The sequence below is a fragment of the Pteronotus mesoamericanus genome, unplaced genomic scaffold (assembly GCF_021234165.1).
Source record: "Pteronotus mesoamericanus isolate MK-2021 breed Mesoamerican mustached bat unplaced genomic scaffold, CSHL_Meso_final contig_78, whole genome shotgun sequence".
Classification (NCBI taxonomy): Eukaryota; Metazoa; Chordata; class Mammalia; order Chiroptera; family Mormoopidae; genus Pteronotus; species Pteronotus mesoamericanus.
This window is the reverse complement of record NW_026555258.1, coordinates 16593695-16613246: the sequence shown is the minus strand read 5'-3', so window position 1 is coordinate 16613246 and position 19552 is coordinate 16593695. Positions and strand designations below refer to the sequence as shown.

The following is a 19552-nucleotide window of genomic DNA, read 5'->3' as shown; positions in this document are numbered from 1 at the left end:
CTGTGCAGGTTAAAAAGGAGAGAGGGAAGGAAGAGAGAGATGCTCTGGGGTATCCTTGGCCTGGAAGGGGCACCGCCCAGTCTGAGACTTCGGATGGAATTTTAAAGGCAAGCCCTGGCCGGGTGGCTCAGTTGGTTGAAGCATCATCCTGGGCACCAATGGGTTACAGGCTTGATCCCTGGTCAGGGCACATGCCAAAACTACCAGTTCAATCCCTGGTCAGGGTGCATAAGGGAAGCAACCAATCGATGTCTCTCTCTCTCTCTCCATCTCTCTCTCCCCCCCTCTTCTCTCCCTCCCTTCCTCTTGCTCTAAAATCAGTAAATGGATCCTTGAGTGAGGACATTTTTTTTAAAAAAAGGAATTCAAAGGTGACACATTATAATATTAGCAACTATTCAGTAGCCATCTAGCAACTAAGTCTCATTTTGAGACTTCCAAAACCCTTTCCTCTAGATAACTTATGAGATTCCCACTCACAGATCAGGGAGAGGGGCAGGGTTTATGACTCGTGTTTCAGACGAAGTAACAAGGGCCCCAGAATGTTAAGTCACTTGCCAGAGGCAAATAAAGAATAAGAGAGCTGGACCGTGTGGTTCAGCTTTCCATGGGAAGCGGGGGCCAGGAGAGGAGAAGGATGTGGCCAAGGTCATGCACAGAAATGAAAGAGACCCTAGTGTTGGGACCCCAGGCTCCAAGAACTGGTGCAATTTTGACAGGTCGGGACATGGTGAAGGGTCGGGAGGAGGACGTTAGTGGCTTTCACAAATGTCCCTGGGGTCCTGAGGCTCAGAGTAGGCAGAGTGACCTGACCCTGCTGAGTTCATGGCGGTGTCCCCAATCCGGGAACTGGCAATCCACTTGGTCTCGTCCACGGTCGTGCGGGCATGGGGCAGCCTCCCGACGTCCTTCACGGTCAGGATGAGGTGCTGAGACGACTTGAGCAGCTTGACCGCCTCGTCGTGCAGGATGCTCAGAAAGCTCCGCCCATTCACCTCCAGAATCTGGTCCCCAACCTGCCACAACCAAAACAAGACAACGGTCATCCGGGCTGTTTGCGGGACACCGACGTGTGCCGGGACTTCAGAGCCCTCGCCCCATGTCTTCTGGCCGGCCTGCGGAGGAGGCCACCCAGGCTCAGAGGAGGCCTGCAGGGTGCTCAGCAAGGCAGTGGCAGAGACAGCCTCCCAGCTCTAATCCTGAGCCCATGCTCCTGCCGACAGAAAGGGCCATTGCCTCTTGACCCAGCAATGTTTTGAGGGGTGGGTCAACAACCAGGTTCCCAAAGGCCCCCTCTTCCAGAAAACAAGTCATCTCAGAGGCCAGAGGCCAGGGTTGGGGTGGAACTGGGGTAGAACGAAGCGAAAGGCGTGAAGGCCTATTTCCATTATTTCCTTCTACGCTTCTCTGTTGTTGAGATTTTTACCTTGAGCATGCATTCGTACATTGCCGCTACCTTAAGATGTAAACACCATTTTAATTTACTCAAGAAAACAAGCAGTAAATGAGAAAACCAGCCTCCCGTTAAAGCAATAACATACTGCTTGAACTCTTGCAACAAGCAGGGAGTTTTATTTGGTAATGTAAAAACACATTTTTTTTAATGAAAGGATAAAACATGGAAAACAAAAACAAAAAACAAAAACCTTAGCCTTCCAATAAAAATAAAAATGTGACAAAAATAGTAGAGGTTGCTGGGGAGATGCTGTAGTGCGAGAGGGGCACATGTGAGAGACTCATAGCTCGTGTAAACCCAGGATGGTCTGGTGCTTCTCTCCCAGTCCCAGGTGCGGGTGCCCGCACTGCAGCCTTGAGGGGCAGCCTCAGAAGGCCAGTTATTCACAGATGCTTTGCCTTCTCCCCAGCTGCCCAGCCTGCACCCCAGGGCTGGCAGGGGAGGGGGGGTGGTTGCCAGCATTTTTCAAAACAAGATTTAGAAGAGGTGAGTGAAATGGGAATTTGGAAGAAAAAGAACAGAACAGAAGACGTGATGACAAGGCTGAGAACTGAAACCTGGGTCTCCAGTTTCCTGTCTGCCTTTAACGCCTGCTGTAGCTGGGGAGTTTCCAGTAGAGGCTGGTTACAAATTCAGACTGCCCGCGTCCCCATCAGCCTCTCCACGCTGTATCCCCAGGGCCCGTCTCACAGTGGGAATTCAATAAGAGAATTCAATAAAAATCCATCAGGTGAATGGGAACTCAGACACCCATTCCCCTCCACTCCCAGCTCTGGCACCACGTCGGCCACAGCCGAGGGCGCACCAGCACAGCACACCGGCCTGGAGCCCCACATTTCAAACCGCTCTTTACCAGGTGCTGTGTGCCAGGCACCCTCTCTGTCCCTTTGCATATTTTTCCTTGTTTGATATCCTCAGCGTCCTGAAGAACAGGTGTTGCTGCTCTCCATCTCACTAAGGAGAAACTGGAGGCCCAGGGTAAGGAAAGAGTGTGTGGCCACAGGGCGAGTGAAGAGGACAGCGAGGACGCAGACCCAGGGCAGGCTGGCCCCAAGGCCCTAATGCTTTCTGCTGCGGGGCTGCTGCCAGGAGCCCTGCCTGAGGACACGCGGCGTCCCTTCACATCCAGCCTGTCCGCCTGTCCGAAGCCGCCGACCTGCCAGCACTCCCTAGACCTGCCCTCAGCACCCGGATCTGGAAACCCGCCTCCACCGACACTCAGCCTTCTTCCCCCAGCAGATCCTTCAGGAAGTCCCACCCAATTTTCACCTTCCTCCACCTTCCACGCCCCTAACCTGCGTCCCTGTCTCCTCACACCTGGGTTCCTGAGCCAGCACCCCTGCTCCAGCCCTTTACATCCAAATCGGCCTCAGACCTCATGCCAGGTTCATTTTTCCTTGGCTTTTTACTTTCATACAATCCCTCGTTGCTTAAAAACTGCCAACTACCCACCAGAATCCATGAGGCAGCAAAGCATTATGGTTAAGGGTTTCAAAGACCATCAGACAAGGCTTCGAATCCTGACTCTGCTACTTCCATGCTATGTGAGCTCAGTAGCTTTTGTGTCTCAGTTTCCTTGGGTGTAAAAAAAAAACAAAAACGGGTTGCTAGCCCAGGATTGTCCTCCAATGCTCTACAGCCATCAGCACCTGCTTCCCCTGCCACCAGCAGTATCACCATTCTCTCTCTGCCTCACTGAGCTCCCTAGTTGACAACCAGCAGTCCCTGAGAACTTCGGCAGCCCCATTTGGGCTCCTTGGAAAAGGCTTGGCACACAGCGAGTGCTCAGTAAGTGCTTAGGCACAGAGATATGGATTTTGCCACGGCAACCCCCTCCCAGCTTCCCTCCCCGCTGGCTGCCCACCCGCGCCTTCCCTCCTTCCTGAGCAGCAGAGGCTCCACCTGCGCCCTCTGTCCAGCTGCTCCCCACACCCAGAGCCCAGGCCACACTCTCCGTCTGCAGAAGCGCTCTGTTTTCCTAAGGAAGCTCTGTTTTCCCAAGTATCCTGCTCAATAGCTTTGGCTTTTGTGGAGCGAAGAGAATCCATTGTAATCTTCCCCACACATGTGATTTCATCCCAGAGTTTAATGAGAGGAAGTAGCATCTGAGGGTTGGGGTGCGTGCAGACAGGTTTTCGTGTGCAAGCCTCGCCCTGCAGGTCCAGGGCCAGGAAGGACAGTGGAACAAAGGAAAGGACGATTCAACTCCATAAGCATCTACCTGGCCCGCCACAGTGAGGCTGGAAGGAGGGTGGGGGGAGTGTCCCAAATTCTTCATGAGACATATGTACGCTAAAAAAAGCATTCATTGTTTATCTGGAACTCAAATTTAAATGGGCATCCTGCATTTTTATTAGCTAAATCTGGCAACGCTGGCGGGGAGGTGTCAGTAACCGCTGGGGCAATGGTTCTTGGGGTCGGAGCTGGTTTTGTGCTATGGTTACCAAATTTTGGTTACTGTCCCTCGCCCTGAGCCTGGCACCTTCATGTAGGCAGGCCCGCGAATAGCCAGCACGCCGCCTACTTCGGCCTCGTCCTCAGCATTGGTATCTGAGAAATCACAGATTTGCTGCGCTAGTCACATTTCTCCCTCATGCCTTTTAAATAGATACAGATTTGGGAGAGGCAGCTTGGGGGTCACATGTGACGCCCCTGGGGAACAGGCGTGAAATAGGGGTCACACTCAGGAAACCCCAACAGCATGGGAGGCGCGCGGGCCCATCTTCTCCATCTCTTGCCAATCCTCTCCTGCCTTTCTTCGTCTTCCAGGGCCTGTTTTAAAACTGAAGTTCTAGATGCGGCTGGCCTCAGGGTCCCCACACAGCCCTCTGCAGCACCTGGGTTGGTCTGAGTTACTCCCATTTGTCTGCCTCCAGCTCTCTCTCATACTCTCTACTTGCCGGAAAGCTCCTCGAGGTCCAGGAGCCTTGTCAGAACAGGTGTCTGCATGTTCACTGTCATTTAGAGTCCACAACCAGTTTCAAATAAATCCAGTGTCCCCCTGCTGCTCACAGCGGGGCCGGCAGGCTATGAAGTTTCATCCCTATGCTGCAACAGAAGGATGTCCCAAGTTCTGAAACTAGGCAACCAAACATGGTAGCCGTGTGGTCCAGCATGGCTCTCAAGTTCAGCCCACACCTCAGTGTTCCCATCTGTAAAATGGGCGTGACACTACCAGCAATTTGGGGCGGCTATGAAATCAAATGGCCACTTGGAGCAGAGCCTGACACCATGGGAGAGGCTTTCAATAGCTTTTCAAGAGTGGCTCACCTCCCTTCCAAATGGAGGGGACAGGATGAGATGTCAACTGATTTGCTCAAGGTCACTGGTCACGCAGGAAGTGAGCAATGAGCCAGCGTCTGAGCCCAGCCTCCCACATTCTTCCTACCGCTCTGTGCCACCCTTATGCCAGCCTGTGCCTGGCATGCAGCGGGCTTTTAGTAACCAGGGAAGGGACAGGAGAGAAAGCGTCCTTCCTCCTCTCCAGTCTCACTTCCACTCGCTTCCCCTTTTCCTGCAGTGTGTGTGATGTAAACTCGGATGTGGCATATTTAAACATCTTAACCGGACTCCTGCCCCCTCCAAAAACTAAGAGCTCTATGCATTGATTCACTGAAATGTCACTTTTTCTTATCCACCAAAGCCAGCTTTGAATGAAATGACATGAGTCAACCAGGCAAAAAGTAAAGAGGCAAAGATGCTGCAACTGCCAGGGCTGCCAATGGGGAGACCGAGGCCCAGAAAGCACAGGAACATTTCTGGGGCCAAAGCCCAGACCCTCGGGCTAATTAGCCCGGAGGACACTCCCGCCACCCAGAACTCATCGGGACACGACCCTCTGGAGAAAGGAAAGACAGGTGCAAAGAGTGATCGAGTGTCCAATATAGCTCAGCCTGCCATCAGGACGCCGATGGGGAGGACACGGAAGGATAAACGAATAAAGGTGGCTTTATTTTATTTGTTACCAGGCATCCTATTTATCACCAGCGATGGAGGAATGGAGGGCGGACCATGGGAATGCCCTTCATTTCAAGGCAGAGGAAAGACTCCTCCATCATCCACAGCCCACCGAGTGACAGGCTCAGATTTGGGACGCTCTGAGGAGAGCATGCTGCGGCTTCAACAAGGACAGGACACTGATTCCCCCTGAAATTGGTTGACCACAAGATGCAGGAATCCACATCCTCGGGGTCCGAGGCAGCATGGGAGCAGTGAGGAGCCCCACGGGGCAGCGGAAAGTGCTCAGCAGGCTTGGAGTGAGCCCTCCCTGAGACCCAGGGGGAAAAATGTTACCGCTCTAAGCCTTCTTTCCCTCAAGACAGGGGAATGGGACCACCAACTGTGATGCCGGTAAGTGAGAGGTCATCGGGTGTGTGGTTGTGAGCACAGACCCAGGAGTCTGCCCTCTGGGTCTATACCCAGACTCTGCAACTTACTAGCTGTGTGACCTTGGGTAATACCCTTAACCTCTCTGTGCCTCAGTTACCTTCTCGGGAAAATGGGAATTGCATCAGTGCCTACCTCATAGGTCTCAGGATTAGAGGAGTTAATAAACTCTCCATTGTATCCCCAGAACTTAAAACAGCATCTGGCACACAGTAGGTACTCAGTATTTATTGAACGGACCACCTATAAAGCAGGTAAAAATAGTATCTAGCATACCATAAGCGCTCGATAAATGTTAGTGTGTTTTTGAAATAACATGTGTGCCCCTGAAGTGACCTCTCAGTCACTCACCAACTAATCTTCGAGATTCTGCCTCCTGAGTCTCTCAAAGTCACGTTCCTACCCGCCTTCTCCCTGGGCCCTGCCTTCAGCATCAACAGATCCAAAAATAGAACTAAGCGACAAAGAGATAGACAACCTATCAGATGCACAGTTCAAAACACTGGTAATCAGCATGCTCACAGAAATGGTTGAGTATGGTCGCATAATGGAGGGAAAAGTGAAGGCTATGCAAAGTGAAAAAAAGAAAAATATACAGGAAACTAACAGTAAAGGGAAGGAAACCAGGACTCAAATTAATGATTTGGAGCAGATGGAGGAGATCAACATTCAATCAGAACAGAATGAAGAAACAAGAATTTAAAAAAATGAGGAGAGGCTTAGGAACTTTTGAGACAACTTTAACCTTTCCAACATCCAAACCATAGGGATGCCAGAAGGCAAAGAAGACCAAGAAATTCAAAACTTCTTTGAACAAATAATGAAGGAGAACTTCCCCAATATGGCCATGGAAATAGACTTCCAGGAGATCCAGGAAGCTCAGAGAGTCCCAAAGAAGTTGGACTCAGGGAAGCACACATCAAGGCACATCATAGTTACATTACCCAAGATTAAAGATGAGAGAATCTTAAAAGCAGCAAGAGAAAAGGAGACAGTTACCTACAAAGGAGTTCCTATAAGACTATCAGCAGATTTCTCAGAAGAAACCTTGCAGGAGAGAAGGGGCTGGCAAGAAGTATTCAAAGTCGTGAAAGACAAGGACCGACATCCAAGGTTACTCTATCCAGCCAAGCTATTGTCTAGAATGGAAGGGCAGATAAAATGCTTCCCAGATAAGGTAAAGTTAAAGGATTCATCATCACCAAGCCTTTACTATATGAAATGTTAAAGGGACTTATCTAAGAAAAAGAAGATCAAAAACTATGAACAGTAAAATGACAGCAAACTCAACTATCAACAACTGAACCTAAAAGAAACAAAAACAAACTAAGCAAACAACTAGAACAGGAACAGAATCAAGAAATGGAGATCAGAGGGGAGGGGAGGGGAGGGGGGAGAATGTGGGGAAAGGTACGGGGAATAAGCATAACTGGTAGGTACAAAACAGACAGGGGGAGGTTAAGAATAGTATAGGAAATGGAGAAGCCAAAGAACTTATATGTACAACCCATGGACATGAACTAAGGCAGGGGCGGAATGCTGGTGGGAGGAGGGTACAGGGTGGAGACGAATAAGGGGGAGAAAACAATGGGACAACTATAATAATATAGTCAAAAAAAAAAAAATATATATATATGTTTTTAAAAACTTCCCAATAAAGTGCAGTGAAAACAAAAACAACAACAAAAAAACAGCTCTACGTGTGTTGACCACACCCACAAGGCATTTACTGTTACCCCATTTTGCAGATGAGAAGACTGAGGCAGGAGGTGAATAGATAAGCACTAGGATTTGGCCTTCATTCTGCTATCCTGCAAAGCCTCTGCTTGGACCAGTTCGACGCCTCTCTTAAGAAAAACCAGCCTACCCCTTCCTCCATCTCTTACACAGCCTCTCAGCTCTGGGCTTCCTGCCATGCACACAGTAGGCGCTGTATTCATGTCTGCTGAAGAGAACTGGAAACAAATGAGCAGAAAGAACCTGCAGCAGGATGGCAGGAGCTTGAGCTCCCTCGCCAGAGGTCCTCGGGAGCGGGGGCGGGGAGTCTGCTGACCCCACCACCGCCACCATGGGCTGAGCGGGCCACAGGAGCTGTCCTCTCAGGGCACGGACCAGGACCAGCATGCTGGAGGCGCCCGCCCGTATGGGGCAGGTTCAGGGCATCTTCACCTCCCCCCCAAGCCTGACTGAAGTGGATTTCCTGGCTGCAAATCAGGACCCTGCTGATCGTTGCACTAACATAATGGAAATTCAAATATTATTAAAGAGTTTTATTGCAGTTATAAATCTTTAATAGTCTTCCATGTCAGGTAGGAAACTTCAAGGATCCCTTTTTGGGCGGGGAGGGGGGATGCAGGGGGGTAAAAGTGAGCAATGCAGTTTTCATGAGACAGTCATTTTTTCCAACAGTCCAGAAGTTAGTAAATCTTGCCTTTATTATTTTTTTCCCCAAGGATTAAGGTAAAAGCTAAGAAGCTTCCAGAGTGAGCTAGGGGGAACAGCAGGGGCTTGGTGAGCCCTTCATACAACCCTCTGTGGTTTAGCGCCCTCACCTGGCAGAACCCAAACAGAAAGCCACGGATGCAAATTGCAGAGTCGATGCACGCAGGCTTCCAACATGACTCCTGCTGCCTTCTGGTTCCTTCCGCCGGTGCACCGGTCGTCGGGACTTGCTTACTCTCTATTCAGGACACGGGCATCCCTCAGTGAAGGCCTGCATCAATTCCCAGGTCATCAATGGAAAAGAAAATCTGAGGCCCAGAGAGGGAAAGGACTTCCTCCAGTCAAGTCAAAAGGTCAAGTCAAGGTGAAAGCTAGCACAGAGAGACTGCTCCTGTGTTCTTCCACAGGAGATTCCAGCTTCCAGGTAAACACATCAGAGCAATTACAACGGTCAGGAGGAATAAGAGCTCCCCACTCCCTTGAGTGCCTCCCAAGGTCAGCAACCCCATATAATTCCGCTTTAAACTTAATAGGCACCACACAAGGCACAGAATGGTGTCCTGTTTTATAGGTGAGGGTAGAGAAGCTCCGAGAGGTGAAGTCACTTGTCCAAGGATACATGCATGTAAGTAGCAAAGTAGGATTTGAATCCAGCCCAGCTGCTCTTCTGAGCCCCAGACTTAATAATTGCCCAAGCAGATGACTCAAAGTCACTCTAAACCAGCTCTGTCGAAAGGACTTTTTGCAGTAACAGCCATGTTCTCTATCTGCGCTGTCTGATACAGCACCCACTGCTATTTAAATTTAATTTAACTTAAATTAAATTAAAAATTCATTTCTGCAGTCACATTAGCTCCACTTCAATAGCCACATGAGACTGGTTGCTGCCATACTGAGCGGGTGCCTCAGATCGAAGGCCTGGCCGCCTCCCCTCCTGCCTCCAAACTCTGCTCCGCCAGGGCTCCCCATCTAAGTGCTCAAGACCCGAACTCCCAAATCTGCTGGGTTTGTCATCAAGCCCACCGAATGTCACCTTCCCCTCCAAAGGGCCTCTAATCCAGTCATTCCCCTCTGTCTCCACTAATGCACTCTGACCCCGGCCACCACGGACTCTCACCTGGACCACTGCCATGGCCGCCTTGCATCCACCCTCCCCATCCTTCCCTCCAACACCCTCCTGTTACAGTTAATTTCATGTGTCAACTCCACTGGGCTCAGGGATGCCCAGATAACTGGGAAATCATTCGTTCTGGGTGCACGTCTGAAGGTGGAAGACATTAGCATTTAGATTGGTGGACTGAATGAAGAAGGTCACCCTCTCCAATGTGAATAGGCATCATCCAGTCCTTGGGGTACCTGAATGGAACAGAAGGCAGAGGAAGGGAGAATTCACTCTCTGCTGGAGCCGAGGCATCCTTCATCATCGGCCCTTGGACGTCGGCACTCCTCGTTCTCAGGCCTCAGGACTCTACAGTTTACACTGGTCCCTGATTATTGGGCCTGTGGACTTGAACTTTCATAATTGGCTCCCCTGGTTCTGAGGCTTTTAGACTTGGACTGAATTACACCATAGCTTTGCTGGTTCTCCAGGTTGCAGATGGCAGATAGTATGATTTCTCAGTCTCCATAATCACAGGAATTAACTCCTATAATACATTTCTTATATCTATTTATCTATCTAGCTATCTATCTATTCTGTTTCTCTGGAGAACCCTAATTACCTTCCCTGTATAGCAAAGGGATCTATTTGATTGATTTGACTACAAATCTAATCTTGTCATACCTTCCTAAAACTCTCCACCGACGTCTAAGCTCTTTACCTAGCCTAAGAGGGCCCTCACTCAGCATGCTAACCCATCTCATGCTTCTCTCCCCCAGCTTTTTCCAATCTATCCACTCTTGTCATTTGTTCTATGAACAGATGAAGCCCTTTGTAACCTCAGGGCCTTTGTATATTCTGTAGCACTGACCTAAAGATTTTTCCTTCCATTCCTTACCTGGATAACCCCTATTCAACCTGCAGATCTCAGCTCAAATGACACCTCCTCCAAGAGGTCTTCTCTGACCACCCTTTCCACGGCAGGTATCCCCAGTCCCCACCCCAGAGCACCCTGAAGCACACCCCACAGTCTTCATTGGGGCTGAAGATCATGCTTGGCTATAAGCTTTGAGTTCAGGGCCTGTGGCTGCATCCTCCTTGCGTAGCACATAAGAGGTGCCCAAGAAATGCCTGAGAGAATCAGTGAATGAATAAATGAATAAATGATTAAACAGACAATGAGTAGGCACACACACAAGCAAGCTAGTCCCCTTGCCCCTTCTGGTTTCCACAGACAGGCAGGAGACATTTCCATTTATGTAAAGGTTTAATTTCACAAGGCTAGGACATGTAGGGAGCTGGGTACCTGTAGCCCAGCTCTGTGTACTGCAGCAGGAAAAGAACACCCAACTTTTTCAATCAAATGGAAAGCAAAGAGGTAAAAACACAAATCACAATTTTGTTTTGGCTGGAATTACACTCCGGAAAAGGGTGCAAGTTTATCCAGCCTCTCGTTTTGAAAGGAAAGAAAAAAAAAAAAAAAAACAGGGGTGAGGTAAAAGGGAGATGTCATGGTCCAAGGCCTTTCAGTCCATCAGAGCAAAGCTGGCCTGGAACCCAACCCTCTCGCCTGCTCCATACAACTGCAAGAATCGGCATTCTCAAGTTCAAGTCCACAGCTGTCATATACACAGGGATCAGTCAGAAGACATGATGGAAGGGGCAATAGAAGAGATAGTAATGAACTTAAGAAATGTGCAGCACCTATGTGATAAAAACGTTAAACACTGAAAATGGGCTCAACAAGTATTAAAAAAAAAAAGAACAAAAAGAAATCTTGTCCTTGGAAAGGAATCAGAGTTCTCTCTCAGTTGAAAATTTAATATTACCCCAATAAAAACACTAACAAGCTTTTGCTAAATAAGCTGATATAAAAGTTCACGTGAAAAAATAAAAGTATGCATGGAGGAGCCTTAAGAGTTTATTGCTAGGTGAACAGGGCCAGTCTGCAAAGGCTACACAGTGCACAATTCCAGCTATAGGACGGTCTGGAAAAGGAACAACTATGGAGACAGTAAAAAGACGAGTGTTTGCTACAGCTCTGGGAGGAGGAAGGGATGCACAGGTGGAGCCCAGGGGATGTTGAGGGCAATGAAATCATTCTGTATGATACTGTATTGCTAGATACACGACATTATGCATTTGTCTAAACCCATAGAATGTACACCACCAAGAGAGAACCCTAATGTAGACTATGGGCTTTGTTAATAACACTGTATCAATATTGGCTTATCATTGTAAAAAATATACCGCATTAATGCAAAATTTAATATAGGGGACATCGAATGTGGGAAGGGTGGGGGCAGAGGAGGTACCTGGGAACTCTGTACTTTCTGCTCAATCTTTCTATTAACCTAAAACTGCTCTCAGAATGAATCTATTAATTTTTTTAAATGACAGTTTTTTAATTAAAAAAATCAAAATGTCAGAATGGCTATGAAAACCCAGATAGTGAAGAGCTGTGAGAGGAGGTACCAGGTGCTAAAATCTGCTCTGAAATTTCTGTAATTCTACAGTGTTGCACTGACTCCTGAGCAGATGGACAGACAGGGGAACAGACTAGAAATAGGCCCACGGACAGATAACACGGAAATGGAATATACGAGCAAGGCATCACAAACCACTGCAGCAAAGATGGTCTCTGCTAATACGCTGCGCTGGGTTAACTACATAGCTATTTGGAAAGAGATAAAATTGGATCTGTATCTCATACTCTATACAAGAATAAGTGCTAAAGAAATCAGAGATCTGAAGGGGAAAAAGTGTATTTACAAGAATTAAAAGAAAAAAATCCTCCCTCTCCTGGGCATAGGGAAGGGCTTTCCAAAGAGAATTCAGAATCACCAAAAGAAAGAATTGATAATTAAACTAGATAACTATAAGAAAATTTCACACACACACCCCCCCACACACACAGACCTCTATAAGCAAAAGACAATGATAATGGAAGAGAAAACACTTATGATTTATAGTCACAGATAAGGGGCTGATTAGCCCTAAAAGACAATGAATTCTTAAATTTTAGGGGAAAAATCCAAAATTCTAATAGCAAAAGGATAATGAACAAGACATGAACAAGTTACAAAAAACGACATAAAGAACAGCCCTTAAACGTAGGAAAAAAGAGGTTCGACTTCACCCATAAGAAAATTGCAAACTAAAGCTACATTGAGACACTATTTCTCCCCTATCAGACCAAAACTTTGACAATGCCCGTCAGCAAGCTGTGGGCAGCGGGCACCCCGGGCGCGGCTGGTGGGAGGTCGGGGTGGAACGGCACTCACGGAGCGGAGTTGGGCAGTACTGAGCAAATCATATGTGTATTCACCTTTTACCCAGAAACGGCACTTCCAGAAATTTACCCTGAAGGTATACATTCACAAGTAAGACAATATATATGCATGCAGGTACTTGTGGCAGTATGGTTTATTCGTTGTAAAATACTGGAAACAACCTAAATGTCCACAGAGGAGAGTGGCTGAATAAAAAATGAGGTCGAGCCACACGGTGGAGCACTACGTAGCTATAAAAAAGAATTAAGATTTCTGTGCGCTGACATGAAGTGATGGCCAAGATATTAAATTTTAAAAAGTAAAGTGCAAAATAATATCTATAGCACACCTACTGCCTTTTGTATGAGAAATGAGAAAGTATACATGTACCTGCTTGTTTTTGCAAAAAGAACAGGAATAAACAAACAAAAAAACTAATTTGTTTAGTTACCTGCAAGGAGTGGGTAGGAGTGAATGGAAGGGGTGTGGGGGAGAAGCAATACTCTGAATATATCTTTTTTGTATAATTTTGATGTTTTAGTTACTCAACAAGTAAAATTAGATCAATAAAGACAGGAAAGCCCTACTGAATGCCCGCAGAAACAAATGGCCCTGCTTCAAAAGAGTAACAGAACTAAGCTGAAGAGGAAAAAGAAATAACTAACCCATGTCACACAATATTTTGACCCTAAACCCTTAGTTTAAAAACAAAATGAATTGGAAACAAATCGGAAACACAGCAGGCTGACTGTTCACCATGCTATGCATGAGGCAATTCTGAAACCACGTTTGTCTCGTAAGACTGAGCAAGTCGGTGAATATATTGGACTATCTAGATGAGAGCCAAGTACCTCCAAAGGGCCAGCATTATGCTTGGGGCTGGGGATACAGTAGGTACTGTGATAGCTTCCTATAGCCACTGTGACAAATTACTACAAACTTAATGGCTTCGAAGAACACAAACGTACTCTCCTAGAGTCCTGGAGGTCAGATGTCTCTCTGGGCCAAGATCAAGATGCCGGCGGGGCCGAGCTCCTTTCAGGGGGCTCCGGGACACAGTGCATTCCTGGCCTCTTCCATGTTTCTGGCGGCCACACACATTCCTTGGCTGGTGGCCGTACCCCATCCACCGTCAAAGCCAGCATCTTCGGGCCACGTCCTTCTCACAGGGCCCCCTCCTGGTTCTCTCTTCTGACTCCCTCGCCCCACTTTTAAGAACCCTGTGATCACATTGGGCCTACTTGGGTAATCCAGGATCATCCCCCCTCTCAAGGTCAGCTGATTAGCCACTTAATTCCATCTGTAATCTTAATTCTCCTTTGTCCCAAACATATAACCCAACATATTCACAGGTTCTGGGGATCAAGGTGTAGACATCTTTGAGGCTCATTATTCTGCCTGCCACAAGGCTCCCGTCCGCCACTGGGCTCAGCCTCCTGCCAGCACAGATTGCCTTGGAGGCGGTTTAACTTCTACTGGAAAGATCCTCTGAGGTTTCTCTCATTTGTTGCTCCTTTTAAAAACCCTGTTTCATTTGGTAACTTACGGTTAGCCAAACAGAAATGGACACCCAAAGGCCTCCCCGCTCCCCCGGTCTGGGTGAAAAAGGGGTAACGGGGCATCGGACACTTTGTCAAGTGGAGAGCACCTTGGCTCAAACTTGCTAAAAAATATTTGAAAAAAATGGTGCAAACACCTTTGCAACTCCTAGGAATTAACTGCATCATGGTTATGCAACACAAGAAATTACAAAAACAATTTGGACCCCCTCCTAAAAGTCTAGGAATTAATCAAGTACTGTATGGCATATCCATACGACGATACTGTCAAGCCATAAAAAATAATGCTGCAGAATATTTAATGGCATATAATGATTTTCCCCCAATTAAACCTTTTTAAAATTACAAAACCAATATAAGCACATAGTAGAAACAATCAAACAACTTTTAAAAATCTTGCCTCCTTATAGCCCCCTATCCTCAAAAACACATCTCCAGACCACCTGAAGTCTCAGGCCCCCAGACTGAGACTAAGAAGTAACCACCATGAACAGTTTCTCGGACATTCTCCCAGGAACTCTCTTCACATATGTTAAGTATGTGCACACGAATGTATTTCCCATCTGGGGAAGAAAAAATGAGCTCGTATACCACCACTCTGTACCTTCAAAGTTTGCAAAGGTCTTTCTGACACGGAAGGATCTTGAGGCAGCCTTGTCAGTGGAGGGCAGAGAAAAGCAAATAGTCGGATCCCAGTTTTGCTGAACTGGTCTTACCCACATCGCTTTCCACATAAGCCTATCACTCTGGAAGGACACATACCAAAACTGTGGCACCAGGGTGGGATTTGCTACATCCTCTACAATGAAAAGGTGCTTTTGTTTTTAAATAGTGTGTTAAAATTGCCCATCTAATGTGGTCTCCAATTCCATTAAAGGGACCGGGAAGGAACATGCCAAAATGTTCACAGGAGTTGCCTCTGAGCAGTGAATTCCAGGCGATTTTAATTTCAAGCTTTTTATTCGTTTTCTGTGCTCTCCAGATTGTATATGACGGCCATATTGTTGAGAGCAAAAAGGAAAACAAATGTTATAAAATGAGGGTAAAAATCTGTGGGGGCAAGGGAGCATGACATGAAACATGTCCCTCAGTGTTGGGGTCTAGATCAGTGGGGCCCTGGGCCCTTAGCTGCTCTGCTGTACCACCTGGAAAAGTATCTTCTGTCTGCCACCCAGTCCAATCTGCTGTGTCTCTTAGCACTTTGGGGTCACTCCCGTCGCCACTGGGCTCAGCCTCCTGCCAGCACAGATTGCCTTGGAGGCGGTTTAACTTCTACTGGAAAGATCCTCTGAGGTTTCTCTCATTTGTTGCTCCTTTTAAAAACCCTATTTCATTTGGAATTGAACTAAACACCTGATTGCAAGGGAATGCTTAGGTAAATTATAGCTCAGCCACAAGATGAAATGATATCATGCAGCTATCACAAATTGCACTTATGAGAAGTTTTTAATTAGATGGGAAAATGCAAGTAAAAAACGTGGGATACAAAACAGTATATAGCATATAATACCAATCACGGAAAAATGTACAGAGGAAGGAAGGAGAGGAGCTGCATCCAGGTGCTAACATAGAAACCACCCAAATGTCCATCCACTTATGAATGGATCAACAAAATGTGGAATAGCCATACAACAGGATATTATTCAGCGATAACCGGGAATTTCCTGAATATGCTACAACATTGTGCAAAATGAAAGGAGCCAGACACAAAGGCCACATACAGTATGACTCACTGATATGAAATGCCCCAAATAGGTATATCTATAGAGACAGAAATGGAAAGTAAGTACCTAATGGGTACAGGAACCTTTTCGCGGGAGTGATAAAATGTTCTGAAAGCAGATAGTGGTGATGGTTGTACAACCTTGTGAATATACTAAAAACCACTGCTTTGTACACTTTCAAAGGGTGAATTTTATGATATATGAATTACATCTAAAAAATATGCTAATAAAGGTTGGCTTCAGGAGGTAGGATGGTCTGGGTCCTTTTACTTTATCATGTGTGTGCCTTACGTATTGAACCTATTACTTTAGTAGCTGGGGAAGAATTAAAGCTAAAAAGAAACAAAGTTCTCCAAAGGGTCTGAGTTAAAACCTCTAGAGCACAGCCCCACCCAGGTCGCTGGACACCCCAACCTCTGAAAGCTGCTGACCTAGAGAACGCCCTCATGAAATGGGGGAAGAGGCTGACCTCAGATCCAGCAAACCATGCCCATCCTCGAGGTGCCGGCATTGACCGTGGCCTAGCTACATGCGGAGTCAGAAGGGCAACTGGTGGATGACCCTCCCGTGCTGGTCAGCCACCTCTAAGCAACTCCAGGCCCCTTGCTCAGTCACTTGGGAAGGTGGGGGTAGAAGAAAGCCCACAGCCAGCCCTTTCCGACCACCTCCCTCAAGTGCAGAGTGCAGTTCACAGGGGCTGGGCACCTGAATGAATGCTCTCACCTTTTCCTGTGACCAGGGCAAGCCACAGCTGGGCTCCTCTTCTAATGGGCATCCCTGTAGAAACTAAGCGTTTCTCCTTTGGGCAGAAGCCTGCGTAGGAGCCCGTTTAAAAGCCAGGCAGTAGGACTAAGCAACTCAAACTTTTGCAATTTATAAAGCACCCATTCAGAGGCCAGTTCACAAATCCAGCTAAGAGAGTCTCCTGGGAAGGATGGAGAATGTGGCACAGCCAGGAGTGAGAGATTAACACAGCCGCCCAGCACGTGCCGGGCTCCTTAGGAAAGAAATCACCTTCTAGCTCCTCAGGAAAGCTGTTCATTCTCAGTGAGGATTCATCAGCTGTCTGAGACTTGTGGATGCCTTCACTGGCCACTCTTACCCACCAGCATCCACACTTGTATGGCAAACGAAAATCACTCACAATTAGAGCTGTCATTTCAGGGGGTGCTTATCATATGCCAGGCACTGGATTTTACATGCGTAGTTCATTGAGTCCTGACATTATTATTGTTATTTAATCCTCACCCGAGGACTTTTTTTTTTCATTGTTTTTAGAGAGAGAGGAAGGGAGAGAGGAAAGGAGGGAGAGAAACATGGATACGAGAGAGAAACACCAATTGCTTGCCTCCTGTATGCACCCAGACTGGGGATCAAACCTGCAACCTTTCGGTTATGGGACGATGCTCCAACCAACCGAGCCCCACTGGCCAGGGCTGTCCTGGCAGTAGTATTATTATAATTATTATTAATAATATTATCAAAGAGCCTGGAATCTACCAGCAACACAGCTCCTCCACAGTCCCTTGGGGGGGAAGCATGATGCCAACTCCAAGGGTTAGGGCTCATGGGCCCCTCCCCAAGAGTGCAAGGTAGCCCTTCACCTCTGGGAGAGGCAGCCCAGGGAAAAGCTCTAGGTGGGAGGCAAGTCTGTCCTCTAAGCTGGAGCTCAGTGATCACATGAAAGTTATTATCCTACCTCTTGCTTAAAGAGCCAGGGGATTTTCAAGTCCCCAAAGCAATCAGGGGTTGCTATGCTATGATTCCTCCTAAGCAGGCTCTGCGAGGCAGGGCTGGCGTGCCAGCGAGGAACTGAAAGGATAGCCTTGGGTTTCTCATCCCAGGGGGCCACAGGCGACCACCCTTTCGCCCAGGAGGCAGGCTCCATAGTGGAAACTGCTCGACTGGGTGTTAGAGGACAGAGCCAGGCCAGCGACCCTGGCCAGCTCCTTCTTGGCACGTGATCTTGGGCAAAATCCCTTCCATTTTTCTCATCTACAAAGATAACTAATGCTAGTTACCTTACAGGGTTATACTGAAAACCAGAAATAAATTTTTCAAGGCTGTGTAGAGGGTCCAGCACATATAATACTCCTTTTTTAAATTACAAAACCGTTTATTACAAAATCATAAGCATGGAATTCTGTAGCATAACAATATCACACTCAAGCACACCATATGACAATTTAGGTGAAATGTTCAAATTAAAACTATAAATTATTACACCCATATTATTACGCTACCAGCCACACTCAAACAGGCCTTACTTCTACTGGACCCTGTAATTTTAAATTCTTTTATCTGTGTTAAGCGCTTTATCAAGGTCTGTGGGCTACATCCTTGTCCTCATAACCTTCTGAGAGGGATTATTTTCCCAGCTTTACAAATGAGGAAGCTGAGTCCAGGAGATAAAGGGACCCAGGCAGGAATTCTGACTCCAGAGCGTCTGCCTTCAACCACCGCGTGGGGCTGCCTGGCAGTGGCAGCGCATAGCCGGGCACACAGTGGATTTGAGAAATGGTTGCTCGTATTATTAGTTTCCCTCAAAATAACACTTTCTTGCTGAAGCAGAGCTTGAGTCAGACATTCTTATTGATAAAATCTTAAACATCGAGCGGGGCCAATGCTCTCACCTGGAGATGGCACACAGGCAACCCAGGTCCCCCTTCCTGCCACCAGGTCCCCCTTCCGGCCCCGGCAGACGCACCTGAGTGTCCTTAGCTTTAGCACTCTTTCCTGCAGGGCCAGTTGCGACCATGCAGTAGGAACACTTCTGCAGCCACACTAATTAAACAGTGCTGGCACGCCAGGTGTACAGTATTTGCTGTCCTCAGGAACAAAAAGAGCACTGGCTTTGGAGGCAGAGAAACATGGACAAAGCCCTCCCCAACGTGAAATAAAAACCTCCTCACCACCCCGAGGCACTCTGACCTCTGTGTCCTGCCGTCCCTGCAGGCTGGGGTGAGCACGTGGCTTTGGAGGGCCCTGTGTTCAAATCGCAGACTCTCCACCAACCAAGAACCTGCTTTGGGGCAAGTTGCTTAATCTCACTGAGTCTCAGGTTCTTCCTCCATAAAATGGGGATGGCGACAATCAGACCCTCAGATCGGGGCTACGATGGGCACAGAACAAGAAGATTCAGCGGGCACCCTGACGGGCCTGGGCCGGCCGGGGGGTGGTCAGTAATTGCTTTTGTGCCGGTCGTCATTATCATGCAGACTTCAGGAATATCACTCTGTCCTGGGCTCCTCCCCCGGTTTGCCCGAGAACCACCGTGCAAGGGGATGCCACCTGCAAGTTCTGGAAGAGCCACTGCGGTTGGCCAGATGAGAGGGAGTGAGGGAGGAGGTGGGAGCAAGGCTTCTGGGACGACACCCCGGACACGCCCAAGCTCCAATCCCAGCCCCTCCACCTGTGTGACCCTTGACTGACATGCTATCTCACCTCTCCGGGCCTCGGCTGCCCACCTGTAAAACGGGATGATACTCGCGTCTCCTTGCCGGGAGGACTGACTGGCTCGGCGCAGGCCCAGCGGTCACTGAGCACGCAGCTGGCTCAGAGGGAGCACTCCCCAAATGCCGGTGATCACTATTCTCGTCCCCCGTCCATGAGAC

At 47.9% G+C, this 19552-nt stretch overlaps 1 protein-coding gene across 2 annotated transcripts in view; it reads right to left on the bottom strand.

The window, feature by feature from the left end:
• Positions 1 to 19552, bottom strand: part of WHRN (whirlin) — a 79798-nt gene that overhangs the window by 21132 nt on the left and 39114 nt on the right. For both annotated transcript variants that reach the window (XM_054584492.1, XM_054584493.1), the window contains exon 4: positions 814 to 1016. In XM_054584492.1, coding sequence (XP_054440467.1) covers positions 814 to 1016 — 203 coding nt within the window. The remainder of the gene's footprint in view (positions 1 to 813; positions 1017 to 19552) is intronic.